We start from the raw sequence: 21,749 nt of genomic DNA, 5'->3' as shown, positions 1-21,749 counted from the left end.
TATTGAAATGCAAACCTGCAGATTTGGAAAAGAACTGGTCCCAAACAGGAACCTTTAGGTAGTTTCTTTTCAATACACTAGAACCTTAAGGGTGGTGCTCATGTCACTCAAGAATCACTAGCCAATCAGAACCTCCAGCAGGACTGCCACTCAGAAGAAAAGGAGGCTCTTCCTGTAACAAGCCTGGAAGTTCCTGTGTGAATCTGAGCAGGTCTGAACGTGCCTGTTTGATATGTACTGAATGCCTCTGCTAGGTCTTGTGAGGGAGCTCAGGAAACCTCAAAACTCCAGACATGGTAAGTTCAGGGTCCTCTCCCACAAAGGGGAGGAGCAAGCGGCTTTGCAAAGGGTGCACATGTGGTGGATGGTAAGCAGCAGCCAGACAGATGTGGCCACATGTGAGGTCCTTTGTGGTTCTAGTCTCTCTTTCGACCTGCTGCTGTCCTCTGAATAAGTTTATTATGGGGGCTTCATCTTCACTAAGCATTTGAGGCAGGGGCTTGTGTGAAATACTCGGCAGGATGCCAAACCTGAGAACCCGAGTGTCTTCAGTAAGTTCTGCAGGTAGCATTTAACATGTAGGTGGTGATCCATTTGGAGTTATTTTTGTGGAGGCTGTAAACCCGGGATCAGATGTTGCCTAGCACTCCAGTATTAAGGTGTGGCGTAGAAGAGTAGAATTGATGATGTAAAGGATTCACTTAGGAGATAATAAGTGACACCAAGTAGAATGTGGCAGAGAGAGGACTGCCTCTAAAACACCCCACAGGTACATAATATGTTTACTGGGCCTGTTAGAGAATAGTCTGCATGTGTTTGTTTACCAGATGTCCAGACTTTTGTCTCCAAACTGTAAAGATATAGTCAACTCTGGTTTACAATCAGCAACTCTGCCCATCATGATAGCAAAGAACAGGCACCTGATACTGTGCTCAAGGTGGCATTTTAGTGTCACAGCCAACGTTAAGGCTTGGTGTTGACTGGACTCTGACTGGTCAGTGAGAAGAGACAGAGCAGTGAATGAGTATTGCCCGACCTCCCTGGATTGGGGTGAAGGGATAGAAATAAAGAGGGTCCATTGTAAGAAGTGAGTTCTCTGAAGAAGCTGGTGTAATCTCAGCACAGAAAAGCAGGGGGAAGAAGGACAGTGAGGGCCTTGCTGCTTTGACAGTCGTTGGTAATAGCAATGAGTAGTCAGGTAATCAGTAAAAGTCCAAACTGGCCATCTCTGTGTGTGTGTGTGTGTGTTTGGGTGTGTGTGTGTGTGTTTGGGTGGGGAGTCACAGGGCAGGGCAATCAGAAATCTGGATGAGGAAATGAACTTATTTCTAGAATCCAAATTTCTATATTTACACCAGTTCAAGCAACACAAGATGTAGACAAACTGATGTATTGTGCCTAACAGGAATCTTAATTTCCTGTTTTAAAAACACACAACTTGACAGAAAAGACATGAGTAACATTTGCTGTGCTCTAGTACATACGTTTAGACTGTAAAGAATATTGGACTATAAATTCTGTTTCAACTTTTAAAAATAATTTGTTTTTCTTCGACCCTCCACTCCCCTGCAGTGATGGTGCACACCTTTAATCCCTTTAATCCCAGCACTTGGCTGGAAGAGGCAGGCAGATATCTGAGTTCGAGGCCAGCTTGGTCTACAGAGTGAGTTCCAGGACAGCCAAGGCTACACAGAGAAACCCTGTCTTGAAAAACCAAAAAAAAAAAAAAAAAAAAAAAATGAGTGTAGAATTATATCATTTCTTTCTTCTTTCTCTTTAATATAAAGTCTGAAACCTTGGAACAAATGGTTGATGAGTGTATGTAAATAATCAGAGCAAACCTGGCTGTCAGGTTCTCTCAGCTGACCTCAGTCCCTACCTGATACATGGTATGGCTGGCGTACCTCACCCTCTAGCCCAGGGCTGCCCTTCTCCCAGCTGCCACTTCTTATGTAAACCAACCATTTTGGTTACCTGGTCTTTTTCCTCTCTCACTAGTCATCTTGATTTCATTGTCTGGATCTTGCTTCTCCCCTCCTTCCTCTCTCCACATGGCTCAGTGTCCTGCCTATTTGTACTCTCCCAGATGTTCTGCCTCTGATTATATTCTCTCTTTCATGTGTAAGAAACTTTCTACTCCCAAATACCTAGGAGTAGTCATGTCCTTTCGTTTTTTTATTTCTTTTTTTTCCCATTTACTACTTTTTTGTTGTTGTTGTTTTTGGTTTTTTTGAGACAGGGTTTCTCTGTGTAGCCCTGGCTGACCTGGAACTCCCAATGCAGACCAGGCTGGCCTTGAACTCAGAAATCTGCCTGCTTCTGCCTCTCAAGTGCTGGGATTAAAGGTGTGTGCAACCACTTCCTGCCTCCCATTCACTTCATATTAACCACTCCTTGCTATAAAATTCCTAGTCATGTTCTCTTTTTAACTATGTTACTGTTTGGATTTGACTGAAGTTTGGCTGCAGGACTTCCCAACTTTGAAGCAGCCATGGCTACACTGGACAGTGCATGTGTAAAGGAATATGCAAACACAGGACCTTGTGCCTTGAAAAAGGAGAATAAGTGCTCTGAGAGACTGGACCATGCTATGAAATACAAATTCTCTAGACCAGGGCTTTGTCTTCACCTAGAGTGGAAAGGCAGATCTGGGAAGGCCTCAGCTGTGCGAGGCACTTGCTCTCTGTTCTCCCAGAAGAGGAGCTGCAACTGTCTTGAGTACCAGCTGAGTTTTCTAAGCTAATGAGCGAGTCTGTGCAGTTCTAACTATCAGGAGCACCAGTGGAAGGTAGCTTGCAAATTCTTTCCAGGATTCTCCTCAGATGCAGCTGCAGGAAGTTGTGAGGAAGACCACAGGCTATGACGTGGTGAGACTGAGATAAACTGTGGGTCAGACTCTGGTTCTATTGGTTCATGTGGTGATCTGAGCAGAGGCCCTTGGCCTCTGACCCTTCCTGATCCTGAATTCTAATGGAAGGGGGACGCTATAGAGCACTGGCTGTGGAAATCTGTGGTGTTTATAATGTCATTATCCAGTGTGTACACACAAGCATTGCTTTGGGTGTGTAGTAGGAAGACATATTGAAGAATGCAGGTCTGGTCTCTAGAATTTCTGAACCTTCCACATTCAGTTTTGTGGCACAAATAGTTTAGGAATAGGTAGAAGGAGGTGGTAGGGATCATCCTTCAGTAATGTTTGATTAGAATCCTTTTACCTTTCCACTGCCTCCATTCTCAATGGCATGATTCATGGAATTTCAGTTCCAGAGTACAAATGGAGTTTCTAAGATGCAGAATTTCTCAGGTGTACATAGTGTTGGGTAAGTGAATAAGGCAGATTGTGCATCTTGTGACATAATCCGTGTGGCAGGGAGCACTCATTTATTATTTTTCAATTTTGTATTCTGGGGTACTAGCTTTACCTGAAATCACAAGGGGTCATGAGGGGTTGTAGAGTCATAGCCCACTTTTCTGATCACCTCTCTTTACAGAGAGAGGTCTAGAACATGGAGAATTTGGAAGACAGATCAGCAGTTGCTGGAGACAGAAATATAACAGGTTAGGGGTCACTTTGCGTTATTGTTATAGGATTCATGATTTCTGTTTTCATTTAATTTTTTTATACATATAGTCACAGGTAACATTGGTCAAATTCAATTTTTCCTGGTTTAGTTTCCTTAGGTACTTTGAAGACTTGCATACAATTTTAGGTTTATATTTTTGGCTATTTCTCTGCCTCCCCACATTCTTTCACAAATATTGTACATATTCTTGATTATTGTATATTTTTTTTATAATTATAGATGTTGCACTGTGCCAATGTGTATACTATTTCTTTAGAATACTGTTGATCGTTCTGAGTTTTCTCACATGACATATAGTCTTGGGATCAACTTTCCTGTTAGAAATTTTTGCAATTTTTAGATTTAAAATTTTCTTTGTAGGGGCTGGAAAGGTGGCTCAGCAGGTAAGAGCACTGACTGCTCTTCTAGAGGTCCTGAGTTCAATTCCCAGCAACCACATGGTAGCTCACAGTCATCTGTAATGAGGTCTGATGCCCTCTCCTGGTGTGTCTGGAGACAGCTAGTGGAAATCAATAAACAAACAATTTAAAAAAAATTTTTCTTTGTCCTATGTTTCCATTCCTTGTATTGCACTTTCTGTGTCTGAAATTCTCTCATCATCTCTATTCTGTGGATGAACCTTGACACTGTAGTTCCTCTTTGCAGTCCTAAAAATTCGCTTTACAGGATTCTTTTAGTTTGTGCTTTCTTTTTAATTTTTAAAGTTCTTTTTCTTAATGAATTATTTTATTTCTTTATATTTCAAATGTCTCCCCCTTTCCTGGTCCCCCTCCTAGAGTTCTTCATCCCATCCCATTGGTTTGCCTCTGAGAAAGTGCTCCCCCGTGGAAACATCTACCCTATCATCACATACAGCCATAAATTTTACACCTGGATGAGTAATTTCATATTAATTGAAGACTACTTACTGTATTTGGAAGTGCGAACAAAATAAGGAGGGCCATCATATCATAATGCTTCAATAGATTGTTGAGATATGTCATATTTTTTCTCTAGAAAAAATATTTTCTTATTTATTATTTTATTTATTTATTTTCTAAATGCTGCCCTCCTTAGTGGTCCCCCTCCCAGAGTTCTTCATCTCATCCTTTCTACCCTTTTTTTCTGAGAGAATGCTCTCCCACTCACATGTACCCTTTGTACCCACCCACCACTACCTCACCCTCCTAGCACATCCTCCTTCCCTGGGGCATCATGTTTCTACAGGTTAGGCATATCTACCCACTGACCCCAGACCAGACAGTCCTCTGGTACATATGTGTTTGAGTCTTCCATCCATCCCATGTATGCTCTTTGGTTGGTGTCTTAGACTCTGGGAGCTCCGAGGTTTCCAGGTTAGTCGATACTATTGTTCTTCCTATGGGGTTGTCATCCCCTTCAGCTTCTCCAGTCCTCCTAACTCTTGCATCTTTGTCCTGACTTTAGTACAATGGTTGTCTGTAAGTATCTGCATCTGTCTCAGTCAGCTGCTGCTAGAGCCTCTCAGAGGACAGCCATAATAGATAGGCTCCTGTCTGTAAGCAAAACATGGCAGCAGTAATAGTGTCAGGGTTTGGTACCTGTCCATGGGAGGGATTCCAATTTGGGCAGGTCACTACATGACCTTTCTTTCAGTCTCTGCTCCATTTTGTCCCTGCATTTCTGGGTCAAAAGTTTTGAAGATAAGTGGGTGTCCCCATCCCAACACTGGGGACCCTGTCTATGTACTGGAGGTGATCTTTTCAGGTTCCCTATCCCCACTGTTCTACAGTTTTGTCCTAGAATCTTCTCATGTCCCACATCTCTGGAACTTTCAGCTATTAAAACCAAGGACATCATGAATTTTGCAGGCCAATGGATGGAATTAGAAAATATCCTGAGCCCCAGACTCAATTAGATGCATGTTATGTACTCACTGATAAGTGGACATTAGCCAAAAATTACAGAATACCCATAATACAACTCACAGACAGTATGAAGTTTAACAAGAAGGAAGGCCCAAATGAGGATGCTTCAATCCCACTTAGAAAGGGGAACAAATTAATCATGTGAGGCAGAGGTGGGGAGGGAGGGAAGTATCAGGGTTAGAGAGGAGAGGAAGAGGGGAAAACGGTTTCAGGATCAAGTTATTGGGGGAAGGTAGGAAATAAGCCCAGAGGGCCAGAAGACTGAATGGAAATCGCAAAGGTGTGGTGTGGGGGTTGGGGAGACCTCTGTTTTGTGCTGTCTTTATATTTTCTATTTCCATTTTTATGTCATGAACAGTTATGTTTTCATTAAACGTTTGCATGTTTTTTTCTCACTACATTTGTGCAATTTCTTAGTCATGTCTGTTGTTTGATTGTGTTTGCCTGCATGTATCCATTTCCCCTAAAGGACCTCTATCACCTTCAAACAGTTGCTTTTCAGGTCTTTTTCTTGTGCTTTCTGTTATGTTGGAATATTCAGGACTTGCAGTGGGAAAATAGCTTTGTCTTGTTGGTGACAATTTTCCTGGCTGTCATTGATTATGTTTCTAAGCTGGTGTCTAGACATCTAGGTTTGGTGTCATTAAAGGCCTAGGTTCTGATTCCAAGATTTGTCTTCTTTTGGGAGGAGTTTTGCTCCTGGGTTTCTGTTGATTCTCTGGATTTTCAGAGAGTGTATTAACTGAGCATTGCCTCATTTCTGGATCTGTTTTTTTGGGTGAGTTTCAAAGGGAAATGCTTGATGATTTTGGAGGTTGTGGGAAAAAGACTCAAGTAAAATATGATCTTAGTAATCTTCACAGACAGTTGACAGAAGATAGGGGATGCTGCCTTTTGTGTTTTAGTCCAGTGCTGTGGAAAACTGTGAATATTACGTCTAGGGTAACAGATAGTGTGGCAGATCTTTGGACTGCCTAAATGGTCTTCTGGAAAGCTTACCACATGGTTGAGAAGGTGTGTCTTCCTGAGCAGGGCCTGGGACACAGAGATGGGGCAGGAAAAGAAGGGCATTTGGGGATTATCTGTGGTATTTATGGGACCATGGAAACTGGAACAGGAAGTTTACCCCATACTGTGTTGCAGTGCTTTAGCAACTATGAGAATTGGGTCTGGAGTAACAGATAGTGGGATGGGTCTTTGGACAGAGTGCCTAGTCTTCTGGCAGTCATGGCCTGTTTTTCACAGGGAGTTTCTGCCCATAGTTGAGGTCTCAGACACAGGAAGAGAAGGGAAGATGGACATGTTCTTTTGTGTATCTACAGGAGGCATGGACATGTGAGAGGAAGCTGCAGTCCTCAGGGCAACCTTGATTATTGGGTCTCAGGTAGCAGAACGTGGGGATGGTCTGGAGACATCCTACCTTGTTCCTTACCAAGGCTTAATACTGAGGCATCAGATTCTCAGGGCTCATTAATTCGCTTCTATATTTACTTAGGTTTTTGTTGTTTATCTGTGAAAGGCCGCTTGCTTACTTTTGATAACATGTTCTATGTGGATGGGCAGGTCAGTCAGCAACTATTTGTTTCGAGGTTGACCTGAGTTCAGATATTAACAGTCAGCCCAAGTTAGGGGGCTCTTTCCTACCTACTACTAAAGATCTAGTGGAGTAGATATGCCTTCAGAAGTCTTTATGGCTTATACAGCAGTTAGCTTCAAACAAGTTGTTTAGCCTTTTAGTAGAAAGCATATTCTGTTTTGTTGTTGTTTGTTTTGTTTTGTTTTTGTTTTTTTCGAGACAGTGTTTCTCTGTGTAGTACTGGCTGTCCTGGAACTCACTCTGTAGACCAGGCTGGCCTTGAACTCAGAAATCTGCCTGCCTCTTCCTCCCAAGTTCTGGGATTAAAGGCATGAGCCACCACTGCCTGGCAGTGATTAATCATAGGAAACAAATTATCCTAAAACACATGCATTTCTTTATCATAAGTGGAGAAGATGCTTTTAGTAGTCAATAGTATTTTTTCCAATGTTGATACATTCATATTATTTAAGCAATAGCTGACCAATCTGTTTTCTATTATTAGGACAGGAGAGTACTTGAGCCGAGTGGTACAAGAGTACAATTGATTTCTTTGATTTTGATTTTGAGTATCGTACTGTAGTTCTTTTTAAAAGGCTGTGTTGTATTTGTAAGTCAGTCTTTGTGTCTACTGTAATTAGTGGTGCCATTTTTGTCTTGTGATATTATTAAGTATAATCTAAAAATAATAGACTCTCATTGATTTTTGTCTTCTGAAAATTTAATATATTTTATTATGATATCATTTATATCCCTGAGTTTTTGAAGGTTCAGGGACTTTCTCTGGAATAAACGTTTTCTTTGCTTGATCTTAACAACTTATCTGTTCTTACTTATTGCCAAATCTATGTTTTTCCAGTAGTTGTAACAATCAGTATTTGTGGTTTTGCTACTTAATTGACTGGTTTTGTTAACACATTGGTTTAGACATTAAAACATTCTCATACATTGTTGTCCTAATTAGCTTCATTTTTCAATGTTTTAGAGCATATAGTCACCCAATTAATGGTGTACGCCCCGTCCCATTGTAATGGCTGGTTGCACTGTCTTTGAGAAACTGTGTTGATTAATATGGGAAGGCACTTCCATTGAGGGTCACAATATCCCTAAGCAAGGGGGCCTGGGCTGGATAAGTAAGCTAGCTGAACACGGGACAGTGACCAAGCAGGAGGATAAACAAAGAAACAATGTTGATCTATGCTTTTTGCCTTTTTTTTCTAGCATCAATTTCTGTCTTAAGCTCACAAAATGATGAACTGTGATCTGAAAGAAGCATCTAGAAAACTGTTCAACCTGAGGAGCAGGTTAGAACAAAGAATGGTACACACAAAGAGATTTTAGTCCTTTTAAAACCTGGGAATATTTTCTTTCAGCATTATATGAAAAACATAAGGTTTGAGATGGTCAAATTCTTAGAGAGCTGTATACATATCTTAGTTGGCTGTTCTTGTAGGACTTAGGAAGATTGGAGTATTGGGACTGATGCAGACAGAGGAAGATGATGTCATAGAAATTCAGTGGGAAACAGACACTATGAAAATCTTTGCTGGAGATCATGTTTGCTATTTAGGCCCCAAATGTTTCTTATTTTCCCCATGCCCTGTGGAACTGAGTAGGGCAGAATGAAAAGATAATGGCCTGATTTCTTAGTTGGCATATTGAAGCTTTTATATGGTTCTTACCTTGACTCATTCAGAACTACAGTAGGAAAAAAAGCAGCAAGTGTAGTAGAAAGAAATGCAAAGTGTGTGTTTGGAGAGAAAAAACACACTAGGTAGTTTCAGATGCTGTCAGTGTTTAAACATAGGCAAGAATTGTCAATGTTATCACCAGTAACATGAATGACATTGCTTTGGATTGGAAGCCTAAGAAGGTGCCCTTCTGCTAAGCCTTCAATTAATAGAAGGAGTAGGCAAAGTGATACCTAGTCCAGGAAGGAACTTTATCTAAAACCTGCTGTAACTATGGTACATGTGTGGCAGGTTCCATCCCAATGTAGGAGTCAGATTTCACAGGCTCACCTATATTGTTCTGGTTCTGGAAACAAGGAATTTGTGAAATTATGGTCATGGATTCTTCCTTTCTTGTTTCAGTTCACCACTATTCCAGTCTTCTGTGTTTGGCAGAGTCACAGCCCAAGTTAGGATACTGTGAGCATTCACTAAATGAAGCTGTGAGGATGATGCCTGTCCTGTCCTGTCCTGTCCTGTCCAACAGGACATTAAACAGAAGTCCAGGGAGGTCACCTGAAAGAGAGCAGGGGGAAAACAGGCAAAGACACAAAGAAACACGGCTTGTCTATAGGCTGATCAAACCATAATTTTTACTTTTTCACACACGGGTTATATACACAAAAAGGCAGGATGTGTGGAAGGGGATGACACAGGAGCGTAGGTGTTCTGGGGGAGTACAGATCTCTTCCAGAACAGTGTGTCAGCTGGGGGAAGGTTCAGGGGACAGGACACTATGACTCTGCCTATGATTCACTTGTCCTTATGTAAGTTGGTACTATCCACCAAGGCTACCCAAGGTCTATGACTACTCAGGCTTCCACCAAAGATGCTCCTTTACAATAGCTTCTAGCCATCTGTTTCAGTGTTTTTCCACAGAGACCCGAGACTTTGTGCTAGCAGACTGACTTTAGTCCCATGGCTGATTTCAGGCCTTCAGTGTATGAGCAAAGCTGCCCCTGACAGATGCCTAGCTGTATTTTGAGACCACAAGATGTTGAGATACCTAAGCTATGAGAATCTGCCATGGAGAGATGCATATAGGGAATGGAAGTACAGAAACTGAGATATATGAGAAGTTGCAGGGATAGAGCACTTTGAATCTGAAGCTCCTTGTGGCTGAGTCAGAGCTACAGGATTTAGTGTTTGTCCTATTGGGTTTCTTGCCTTGGTCTAGTGTACACATTCCTCCATATTGGAATGGAAAGGGTTGTTTATGCCCTTGTATATTTGAAAGATATCATTTGTTTTCTGATTCACAAATTGTGGCAGTCACAAGACTGCTTTGAGTGTCAATGGTGTCTTTGGAATTTGAACAGTGCAGGGGCTGTTGTAACCATTGAATTTAGACAAATATATTTTCATAAGAGGATGACCATGAATCTATAGTGACCAGAGTCACAATGTACTCAATACACTCAACCCACTTTCTGTTCTTTATGTCTTCTGTGTTGTGGTTGAAACTCATCAGTCAGCTTCTTTCTTCTGCTGTCATATCCTCATTATTAGAGACTCTGTCTCTGAGTTATATAAGACTGACCCGAGCCGCGGGTCCTTAGTTATTCGTGGGCACGAGGAGGACCGCAACCTGAAAGAAGAATGGGCGAGAAAGGGGAAAGGACTCAAGGAAGCAATTGCTTGCCAGAGCCGTGTATTGAAGCGCAAAGCACATTTTTATAATACATTTTACAAGGGGAGGGGGTAAGAGGGGCCAGGTGGTAGAAAAGTACAGAATCTTCTTGGCCTGTGCCCTAAAACATTTTGTGGTCTACTTGCTTCTCTCAGAAGATACAGTACACTGCTTTTCCCATAAGACACGGTACACTGCTTTGAGTCTATGAGTCTATCTGCAGCTGCCAACCCGGATCTTGTGGTTGCCAGGCAGGATGAAACTGCAGGGGACTTTGTGCAGGTGGGGAGAAGTAGGGGGTGAGGGTCTTGGCTTCTGACATAAGACAAAAAAGAAGGATTGTTATTCAGTGCTAAGGTATTTCACTGTGATTTTTATATGTTTTGTTTTGTTGCTTTTGTTATTGATGTTGAAGACAATGTATTCCTGTGTGGCCTTGGCTGTCCTAAAACTAGGTTTGCAGACCAGGTAGCACTTGAATGTACTGATCCACCCGCCTTCCTCTCCAGAGTGCTGGGATTAGATGTGGTCTAAATGCCTGGTTTGCTTTGTCGTTACATTATTAGCTGATGGGCTTGGAGTATAAGTTTTATATATGCATGCCTGTGCGGAGGAGGTGAACTTTAACAGACAGTATATTATATTTCTCAGGATGTCAGGTATTCATGTTATTAATACTACATGGATGTTCTATTGTATTGTAGGTATGTGGCATTATTATTACCTGTGGAATTTGTTTTGAATTTTTGAACGAATATGACTATTTTCCCTGTATGCATGAATATGTTTATCTTGTGTGCCTGATGGTCACAGTAGGCAGAAGATGGCCTCAGAACACCTGAAGTTGATTCAGTGGACAGTTGTGCGCCTCCATGTAAATATTGGCAATTTATTCCAATTATTTGCAAGACAGGGAATACCTCTGGTGAGCCACCTGTTCCTCCCTATGTTTGTAATCAAGCCTTATATAGCTAATGTTTTAATTTGTTCATTTGTAAATGCTTAAACATGCATAACTTAATTCTTTGTAGGATCTTCAGTGAATACCTCTGAGTTCTTTCTATTTTTTGTTGTTTCTTTGATTGATTTTTACAGGGGAGTTAGCATCTTACTATGTACCTGTTGATGTCTTGGAACTCATGGCATAGACCAGAGCTGATCCTGTCCGCCTCCTATCAAGCCCCATGGGCCTCCCAAGCCAGGCTTTGACTTCTGTTTCTTATTTAAAAGTCTCTCCCACTTGAGGCAGTTTAAGGGAAAAACATCCCCTGACTAGCATAGCTTCCTGTGCTGAGAAATTACTAAGGCTTTTATCTCCATACCGAATCACTTTTTTTTTTCTTCTTATGTATTAAACATTGGGCCTGAGGTCTATCTTCTATCATTTCCACCTTGTCTCCTCACTCCTTCCTGTCTGATTCTTCTCAGGGGCCAAAATTTTTGCGTTCCAGGAAGGGGTCCCTAGCAGAGGACTAATGAACTCTTTTTCACCAACTAAAAAAAGGAGAGGAGGAGAGGAGGGAGGAGGGAGGAGGGAGGAGGGAGGAGAAGCCAGGCTTACCAAACCATTCATTGAGATACACCTGGGTCCACATGCTGACTGCTGGGATTAAGTGCAGGAGTAATACACCCAGCATGCTCATCATGTGCTTAGTTAGTAATTATTAATACAATTTATGTAACGTGTGCTCAGTACTGTTGAACTGTGCACTTGTCTGTCTTCATGTCTATTAAGTACCATTTCTCTTACAAGGCTTTATCCTACTCAAGAGGTGCAGAAATGACAGCGGTGAAGCTGATTAATTATTCAGTTTCCTTCTAAAATGCCTTGATTACATTAGAGCATTGGTGTCAGAAATTAAGTGCAGATATTACCAGAATTATATGGCTGTGTTCTCACTGAAGTATACATTTACAGTGTTCTCAGTAATATGTTTCCTTCTGTACACATGTACTGGATATTTTAGGGTAGAGTGACCTATGATGATGTGCATGTGAACTTCACTCAGGAAGAGTGGGCTTTGCTGGATCCTTCTCAGAAGAGGCTCTACAAAGATGTGATGCTGGAGACCTTTGGGAATCTTGCTGCTATAGGTAATACGGTGAATTTTCTTTCACTTTTCAAAATATAGTGACAAACGTTTCTTTGTTATTGTTATTTGTTCTTTGAATTTCAGTTGAGAATGAGGTAGATAAGTCAGGCATGGTTGTAAAGTTCACTGAAGTTAGTAACTTAAATTTTGCCCAATTTTCAATAGTGTAACATATGGTGTCTGGTACTATATTTTAGGCTACGTTTGGGAAGACCATAATATTGAAGAACATTTTCAAAGTTCTAGAAGAAGCGGAAGGTAATTTGCATGCGCAAACTGATAAGAATATGCCTTGTAAGGAATTTTAGTATGTCCTGCAAGTTTTAAAGAAAACAACAGTGTAAAAAAGCACTGTTTTAAGTTATAAATGATTTTGAATTATGATAAACCATGTATGTCAATGGCAGATATCCATTTTGTGTTTTTAAGCCATTCCTCTAAGTACAAAAACAAAGAAACAATGCATTAATAGACCTTACCATTTAAATCATAGCCCAATAGAGTTATGCTGGAGAACTGCCAGTGTGTTTAATCTCCTACCACTTAGATATTGCAAGGTATACATATTGAATGCATTGAAGGTCAGAAGTATATGTCCAAAACCTTCTAATAAGCAAATAGTCCATACTAAAGTTGGTGTCAGTCATTTCCTTGTAATATCATCACTAAGTTTAATAAGATGAGTAATTTATGACATTCAAGAATGCTGTTGTGGAGAAACCTTAATACCTATCATACAACTGTATGAGGGGAAAAATCGAAGTGTGTAAATGCAATTGGAACCCTTTTACTTGCTATTCTTTTAATAGGGATGTCATATGTTATAATGGATATAAGCCTTGTGAAAATAGGAATATAGTGAAAGAAGCAACAAACCTCTCTGTCATCCAGAATAAGTAGAACATATACAGTACTCCCCACTTTGAATAGACTTTCTATGCAGTACAAGTTTTAAAAAAATGACTTTCCAACTGTATTGAGGACATCTCCAAACTCATACTGTGGACTATCTCTCTGAGTATGAGGGATGTGGAAATTCTTCTATTTGCCTTGGTTCACATAGCATATATAGTATTACTGTCACACGAGCAAATTTTATGTGTGTAATCAGGGTGGTGAAGCTCTTATTTCGTCCTGTTGTATTCAGATCTGTGAAAAACCTGGTATAGTAAAGAGGATGCTGTAAATGTGAGTCATGTAATCAATGCTCTTCTTAGTCCAGGTATCGTCAAAGATACAAAACACCCCATAATGAAGGGGAACTCCGTGAATGTAAACAAAGTGATAATTCATTAAGATCAGGTTTTCCTTTACAATTAGACAATTTTTAAATCATAAAACTTATTCATACAAACAGAAAGTTTCATCAGTGTAATGATGTGAGAAAGCTTTCACATGTGCCAATTGTCTTTGCAGGCATGAAAGCAGCCATCCTGAAGAGCAGCCCTCTCAGTTTATTCAATGTGGGAAAGCCTTTGTACGTCACAGTTATCTTCATACTCATAAAAGAACACTTACTGGAGAGAAAGCCTTTGAATGTAACCAATGTGGTAAAGCCTTTGCAAAAAAATATCATCTCTTAAGACATAAAAGAGTACATACTGGTGAGAAACCCTACAAGTGTAACCAATGTGGTAAAGACTTTGCAAGTCACAGTTCTCTTCCAATGCATAAAGGAATTCATACAGGAGAGAAACCTTATGAATGTAACCAATGTGGTAAAGGATTTATAAGTCAAAGTAGTCTCCGAATACATACAAGAACACATACAGGAGAGAAACCCTATGAATGTAATCAATGTGATAAAGCTTTTTCACGTAAAAATAGTTTCCTGTATCATCAAAAAACACATACTGGAGAGAGACCCTATGGATGTAATGAATGTGAAAAAGCCTTTATATCTTACGGTCATCTTCATGTGCATAAAAGAACACATACTGGAGAGAAACCCTTTGAATGTAACCAGTGTGGTAAAGCTTATTCAAGAAACAGTCATCTCCTAGAACATAAAAGAGTGCACACTGGAGAGAAACCTTATGAATGTAAGCACTGTGGCAAAGCCTTTGCAACTTCCAGTAGTCTCCGAGTGCATAGTAGAAGACATACTGGATAGAAACCCTATGAATGTAATCAGTGTGATAAAGCCTTTTCATGTGTAACTGGTCTCCTGTGGTATAAAGGAAGACATAACACATATAGAAGAGAAACCCTTTGTATATAGTCAGTGTGTTAAAGCCTTTACAAATCCATGTAGTGCCCAAATATATAAAACAACACATTCTGGAGAGAAACCATTTGAATGTAACCAATGTGGTAAACTCCTTGCATATCATGGTCATCTTTGAATACATGAAAGAACATGTACTGGAGAGAAATGAATGCAAGCAATGAAGCTTTTGCACATATCTGTAGTCTTCATCATCATGGAAGAATCCATACTGGAGAGAAACTTTGAATGTATTTAGTATGGGAAAGACTTTTCAGATTTCAGAACTCTTCATAATCATGAGAGAGAGATAGAGAGATCTCTCTCTCATGATTATCTCTCTAAGTTGCAGCTACATTTTCCCACCAATCAGGATTTAGAGATAAGGCCTTTCCTCTTGTAATTTACTATGTCAACTGTTTCAGAATATGGGTGTTATAATCTTATCAATCATATTCATTTGTTTTTATGGTTAGGAACAGGCATGTTTTGGTGAATAAAAGATGAATTTAAAGAGAAATTGTTAGGGACAATCATTATGTTTTTTTATAAACAAAAGATACATAATTGAAGGCGGTGCACTATTGGAAGTCTCCATGTACTCTAGGGCCTGGGAATTTGAACTTAGTTTCATTTTATGATGAAATTGAAGCTGATAAGAAAAAGGCAATTCTTAGGACATTTTTCGTTTGGGTGTTCCCAAGACTTGCATTATCACAATCATTTTTGAATACATAAGAAAATAAGACACATTGGAGAGAAACCCTACAAATGTAATCAAAGTCTTTTCACAACACAGCTATACACACATACATCAAAGAACATATAGTGGATAGCAATCCTATGAATACACAATTACTAAATCATTTGCATGTAGCACTAGTGTGAACAATCATGATAAAAAGTGACACTGCAATGGAAACCATAATTGTAATCAGGGGAGGGGGGTAATATTTTGCACTTAATGGTATCTCCATACAAGAGTAAAAGGTTTAGTGTATAATCCATCTTTTAAAGCCTTTGCATATCACAGTAGTGTTTGAGAACCTAAGGAACTCATGCTGAAGCAATCTATGACTATGAAAGATTTGGTAATATCTTTAGCTGACACATCTATATTCAGTTATACAAGGTTATATTTCTGGAGGTTTTTTTTTTTAATATATTTTGCATATTAGCTGTCTGTTGGATATAGGGTTAGTCAATATCTTTTCCCAATCTGTAGGTTGCTGTTTTATCTTATTGACAGTGTCCTTGCCTTACAGAAGTTTTTCAGTTTCATGAGGTCCCATTTGTCAATTGTTGATCTTAGAGCCTTAGTCATTGGTTTTCTGTTTAGGAAATTTTCCCCTGTGCAAATGTGTTCGAGGCTATATCCCACTTTCTCTTCTATTAGATTCAGTGTATCTGGTTTTATGTTGAGGTCTCCACAAACCATATAACCTAATTTAAAAATGGGGACAGGGCTAAACAGAGAGTTCTCAACAGAGAGATCTTGAGTAGCGAGAAGCACTTAAGAATTGATCAAAATCCTTAGTCATTAAGGAAGTTCAAATGAAAATGACCCTGAGATTTCACATTACACCATTGGAGTGGTGAAGCTGAAGTGCTCAAGTGATAGCACGTGCTGATGAGGGTGTGGAGGAAGAGGACCACTCCTCCATTGTTAGTGCAATTGCAAACTAGTAAAACCACTCTGCAAATCATCCTGGCAATTTCTCAGAATATTGAAATTCAATGTACCTGAAGACCCAGCTGTACCACTCCTGGACATATACCCAAAAGATGCTTCCCCATAGCACAAGGACCCATGCTCCATTATCTTTATAGGAGCCTTATTCGTAATAGGCAGAATCTGGAAACAACCCAGATGTCCCTCAACCAAGGAATGGATACAGAAAATGTGTTTCATTTACACAATGGAATACTATCCAGCTATTACAAACAAGGACCCCATGAATTTTGCAGGCAAATGGATGGAACTAGAAAATATCCTGAGCTCTGTAAGCTAGACCCCAAAGACATGCATTGTATGTACTTAATACTAAGAGGATATTAGCCAAAAATTTCAGAACACCCATAATACAACTCACAGACCTTATGAAGTTAAACTAGGAAGGCCCAAGTGAAGATGATGCTTCAATCCCACTTAGAAGGTGGGACAAAATAATCACTGGAGTCAGAGGGAGGGATTCTGGTGGGAGGGGAAGGGGAGAACGGTTTCAGGAGAGAAGCTGAGAGTTCCTTGACAATGCATAGAAGTATGCAGCTGTGGGGTGTGGGTTAACCTCTAGGAAGTTCCAGAGTCCTGTGAGACTCTCAGGATTCAATGGTGACAACCTTAATTGAAATTCCTAGCAGTGGGAAGTTGGAACCTGAACAGACAATCTGCAGTAGATAGAAAGGGCCCCCAGTGGAGAGACTGGGGCATCCACACATCTTCAGAATTTTTAAATCAGAATTCTTCCTGTCTAAGGGAAGAGCACAGATAAAAATGAAGCAGAGACTGAAGGTAAGGCCATCCAGTGACCTGCCCAAATTGGGATCCATCCTATGGGCTTGTACCAATCTCTGACACTATTACTGATGCCATGTTGTGTTTGAAGACAGGAGTCTAGCATGGCTGTCATCTGAGAACCTCTACCAGCAACTGACTGAGCCAGATGCACCATTGGACTGAAGTCCAGGACCATGATGGAAGAGTTAGGGGAAGGATTGAATAAGCTGAAGGGGATGGCAACCCTATAGGAAGAACAGCAGTATCATTCGACCTGGACCTCTCAGAGCTTCCAGAAACTAAGACACCAACCAAAGACCATACATGGGCTTGACTGTGGCCCCAGACACATGTACCAGAGGACTGCCTGGTCTGGCCCCTGGGAAAGGATGCACCTGATCCTGTAGAGACTTGATTCTTTTTGGAAGGGGAATGAGAGTTGTTAGAATTATGCCAAATACAGTGCAAGTGTCATTAAACTTCTTCCTGATTATAATGACTACTACTGTAAATTTTAGAATTAACATGAATCCAATGGTATTTGGCATCTGACTTAAGATAGCTCCTAACCCTTAAATTCTGAACTGCCTTCTAGTAATTTGAAAAGGATAAAGAGCATCAATCCCCTTTTCCAAATGCCTATCTGAATCCCCTTGTATATTCAACACATTAGTAGCGTTTTTTTGCTAAATGGTTTACAAATGTAGCTGTCTTAACTTATGTCACAATAATTGCAAAAGTAGTGGTGCTAGCAATTAGTGTAATTAAAGCTGTTATACCAGTAATAATCAAGGCCACCTCCCTCTTGTTCTGTTTAAAGCCTAACTCATTTCTTTTAGTACTTGGAAGCTACTTTTAGAATACCAAGGTTCTGTGATACTCAGGGCACTAAAACAAAAGCCGGTTGCTGGGTCTCCATAACCAACATGCCGGATTTAAAAACGCAAACACAATTAGAATGTGTACAATAAATGCAACTTACTTTAAATACTGTAGAAGAAACAAAAGTACTTTCTTTTTTTTTTTTTTTTTTTTTTGTTTTTTTTTTTGTTTTTCGAGACAGGGTTTCTCTGTGTAGTTCTGGCTGTTCTGATACTCTAGACCAGACTGGCCTCGAACTCAGAAATCCGCCTGCCTCTGCCTCCCAAGTGCTGGGATTAAAGGTGTGCGCCACCACCGCCTGGCTACAAAAGTACTTTTAACGTGACAATCAAAAGGCCTTCACACATGTGCTAACACCTGTTTGAAATCCAGATCCTGCCCCAACTTTATCTCTTGCTAACATAACATCACAGAGAACTGCAGCCAATTTCCATATACATCTCTGAAAATGTTCAGTACCAGACTTCCAAATGAAAACTGTTATTTCCAATATTGGATTGATTTCTAGACCAGTCCATGATTGAGTTTGAATACCTGGTCACATTTACTAACCATACAAGTGTCATTATAACTTCTCTTTTTGATTCTCTTTTCTACAAGGTCTAAGAACTTGAGGCAAGGCAGCTTGTTCCATCAGGGTTATAGGTAAGCAATGGTGGGTTGGGCACCCATGTCCAATACAGCTTCCCAGTCACCATTGTGAGGGCACTCAGCAAGCTCAGAGGTCAGCATCATTCTTTGTCCTGGCATCAGCATGTCTCACCCATCGCTCTGGTGACCACCATGCTCCCTCAGCATCCTGCAGAAAAAACACAAACATGCCCTCTTCCCCATATTTAATACCAGATCGGGATAATGCCTTATGCCAGTAAGTGGATCCTTCCCTTTCATCTATGCATAAGTCTGCCCAGTTGTAGAGCGCCATAGGCACTCAGCAGGAAGTTCCTTGCCATCAAATTTTTTTAAAAAAAAATTTAAAATAAAAACACGATTTAAATAAATTTGTGGTGTTCAAGGGTATATCTTCCTCTTTTTTATTTCATGAAGATATTGTTTTACAGTTCCATGGGCCCGTTCCACACTCTATTGTCCTTGACAATTATAAGGAATCCCCATAAATATGGGTACTATTAAATTGCTGCCAAAATGTCTCAAATGTTCGACTTCAATAGCCAGTTCCATTATTTGTTTTATTTTTGTTTCTTTGTTTTTCTTTTCCTCTCTTTTTTATTATTGGGTAGTTTATTTATCTACAGTTCACATATTATCCCCTTTCCCCATTTCCTACCTCCAGAAAACCTTTAACCCATCCTCCTTTCTCCTGTTTCTATGAGGGTATGCCCTCACCTGTTCACCCACTCCCACCTCCCATCCCTTGTATTGCCCCTACCTGGGGCATCCTGCCCTTAAGGGCCAAGGCCCTCCTCTCCCACTTATGCCTGACAAGTCCATCCTCCTTCACAAATACAGCTAGAGACATGGGTCCTTCTAAACAGGCTAGCTGTTTAGACCCAGAAAGCTCTGGTTGTTTAGTATTGTTGCTCTTCCCATGGGACCACAAGCCACATCAACTCCTTTACTCTTCTCTCTAACTCATACATTAGGAACCCTGTGATCATTTGATGGTTAGCTGCTAGTGTCCGCCTCTGTATATGTCTGGCTCTGGCAGTGACTCTCAGGAGCCAGGTATATCAGGCTCCTGTCAGCATGCACTTCCTGACATCCACAACACTGTTTTCATATGGTGATTTCATCTGGGAGGGCTCTCCAGGTGGTATGGTCTCTGGATGGTCTCTCCTCTAGTTTCTGCCCCTCACATTGTGTCATAGTTGCTCCTTTGAGTATTTTGTTACTCCTGGGTTACCTCACTCAGAATGATAATTTCTAGTTCCATCCATTTACCTAAGAATTTCTTGAATTCATTATTTTTAATAGCTGAGTAATACTCCATTGTGTAAATGTTCCACATTTTCTGTATCCATTCCTCTGTGGAAGAACATCTGAGTTTTTTCCAGCTTCTGGCTATTATAAATAAGGCTGCTATGAACATAGTGGAGCATGTGTCCTTGTTACCTGTTGGAGCATCTTTTGAGTATATGCCCAGGAGTGGTATCGCTGGATCTACAAGTAATATTATGTCCTATTTTCTGAGGAACCACCAGACTGATTTCCAGAGTGGTTGTACAAGCTTACAATCCCACCAACAATGGTTTACAAATGTAGCTGTCTTAACTTATGTCACAATAATTGCAAAAGTAGTGGTGCTAGCAATTAGTGTAATTAAAGCTGTTATACCAGTAATAATCAAGGCCACCTCCCTCTTGTTCTGTGGAGTGTTCTTTCTCCACATCTTCACTAGCATCTGCTGTCACCCAAGATTTTGACCTTAGCCATTCTCACTGGTGTGAGTTGGAATCTCAGGGTTATTTTGATATGCATTTCCCTGATGACTTAAAGAAGTTGAATATTTCTTTAGGTGCTTCAAGGCCATTTGATATTCCTCAGTTGAAAATACCTTGTTGAGCTCTGTACCCCATTTTTAATAGGGTTATTTGGTTGTCTGGAGTCTAGTTTCTTGAGTTCTTTGTAAATTTTGGATATTAGTCCTCTACCAGATGTAGGATTGGTAAAGATCTTTTTCCAATCTGTTGGTGGCCGTTATGTCCTATTGTGTTCCTGCCCAAGCTGCCCCATGCTTGGGAGCCAAAATGTCCTGGACTGCTCTGTTGCTCAGGTCAGTGGGTCAGGATCTAGCAAGAGAGAAAGAGAGTGTGTGGGGAAGGAGAAGAGATGCGAAGAATGGAGACAAACCAGAGTGTGTGGTCAAGTCTCGTTTACTGTCTCCCATTGACTACTTCTTATTGTCTCCTCTGCAAGAAAATCCTGGGTATTTATAATCACAAGCAGGAGAACACAGCTGAAGACATTTTACCACAAGCACCATGCAGTTGAGGTCACTAAACACCAAAACAAGATATGTGGGATAAACAAGATGTTTATCAGAGTGTGCTTCAGCTGTTGTAGGCTGCTGAAAAACAAATCTCTTTTCAGGGTATATGGCTTGAGATGGCTACTAAGTTGATAGCCGCTTTCTGCTAGAAGTTGGCTCCCAACACTATTGACAGTGTCCCTTGCCTTACAGAAGCTTTGCAATTTTATGAGGTCCCATTTGTCAATTCTTGATCTTAGAACATAAGCCATTGGTGTCCTGTTCAGAAACTTTTCCCCAGTGCCCATGTGTTTGAGGCTCTTTTCCACTTTCTCTTCTATTAGTTTCAGTGTGTCTAGTTTTATATGGAGATCTTTGATCCACTTGGACTTGAGTTTTGTACAAGGAGGTAAGAATTAATCAATTTGCATTTTCCTACATGCTGACCTCCAGTTCAACCAGCACCACCAGTTGTAAATGCTGTCTTGTTTCCACGGTATGGTTTTAGTTCCTTGTCAAATATCAAGTGACTATGGGCACGTGGGTTCATTTCTGGGCCTTTGATTCTATTTCATTGATCTTCTGGCCTGTCTCTGTACCAATTCCATGCAGGTTTTTTGTTTGTTTGTTTGTTTGTTTGTTTTTTTACTACTGCTCTGTAGTACAGCTTGAGGTCAGGGATGGTGATTTCCCCAGATGTTCTTTTATTGTTGAGAATAGTTTCGCCATCCTGGGT

General features: G+C 40.4%; 1 protein-coding gene across 1 annotated transcript; it reads left to right on the top strand.

Moving 5' to 3' along the window:
- Window positions 1–205: 205 nt before the first annotated feature.
- LOC117704612 (uncharacterized) lies at window positions 206–18,071 on the top strand. Its single transcript, XM_034496826.2, has 4 exons — window positions 206–296; window positions 12,374–12,500; window positions 12,697–12,757; window positions 13,916–18,071. Exons 1-4 carry the CDS (start codon window positions 294–296, stop codon window positions 14,610–14,612), a joined length of 888 nt encoding a protein of 295 aa, XP_034352717.2. The 5' UTR covers window positions 206–293; the 3' UTR covers window positions 14,613–18,071.
- Window positions 18,072–21,749: the final 3,678 nt, after the last annotated feature.

The sequence above is a fragment of the Arvicanthis niloticus genome, chromosome 2 (assembly GCF_011762505.2).
Source record: "Arvicanthis niloticus isolate mArvNil1 chromosome 2, mArvNil1.pat.X, whole genome shotgun sequence".
NCBI lineage: Eukaryota > Metazoa > Chordata > Mammalia > Rodentia > Muridae > Arvicanthis > Arvicanthis niloticus.
The sequence above is the reverse complement of the archived record's forward strand: the minus strand, read 5'-3'. Positions and strand labels throughout refer to the sequence as shown.

What these genes read in the sequence shown, in the direction of transcription:
- LOC117704612 (XM_034496826.2), top strand. An exon ending in TGGGAATCTTGCTGCTATAG is followed by an intron (nt 12,501 to 12,696) that starts GTAATACGGTGA and finishes ACTATATTTTAG; the next exon opens with GCTACGTTTGGGAAGACCAT. An exon ending in AGTTCTAGAAGAAGCGGAAG is followed by an intron (nt 12,758 to 13,915) that starts GTAATTTGCATG and finishes TTGTCTTTGCAG; the next exon opens with GCATGAAAGCAGCCATCCTG.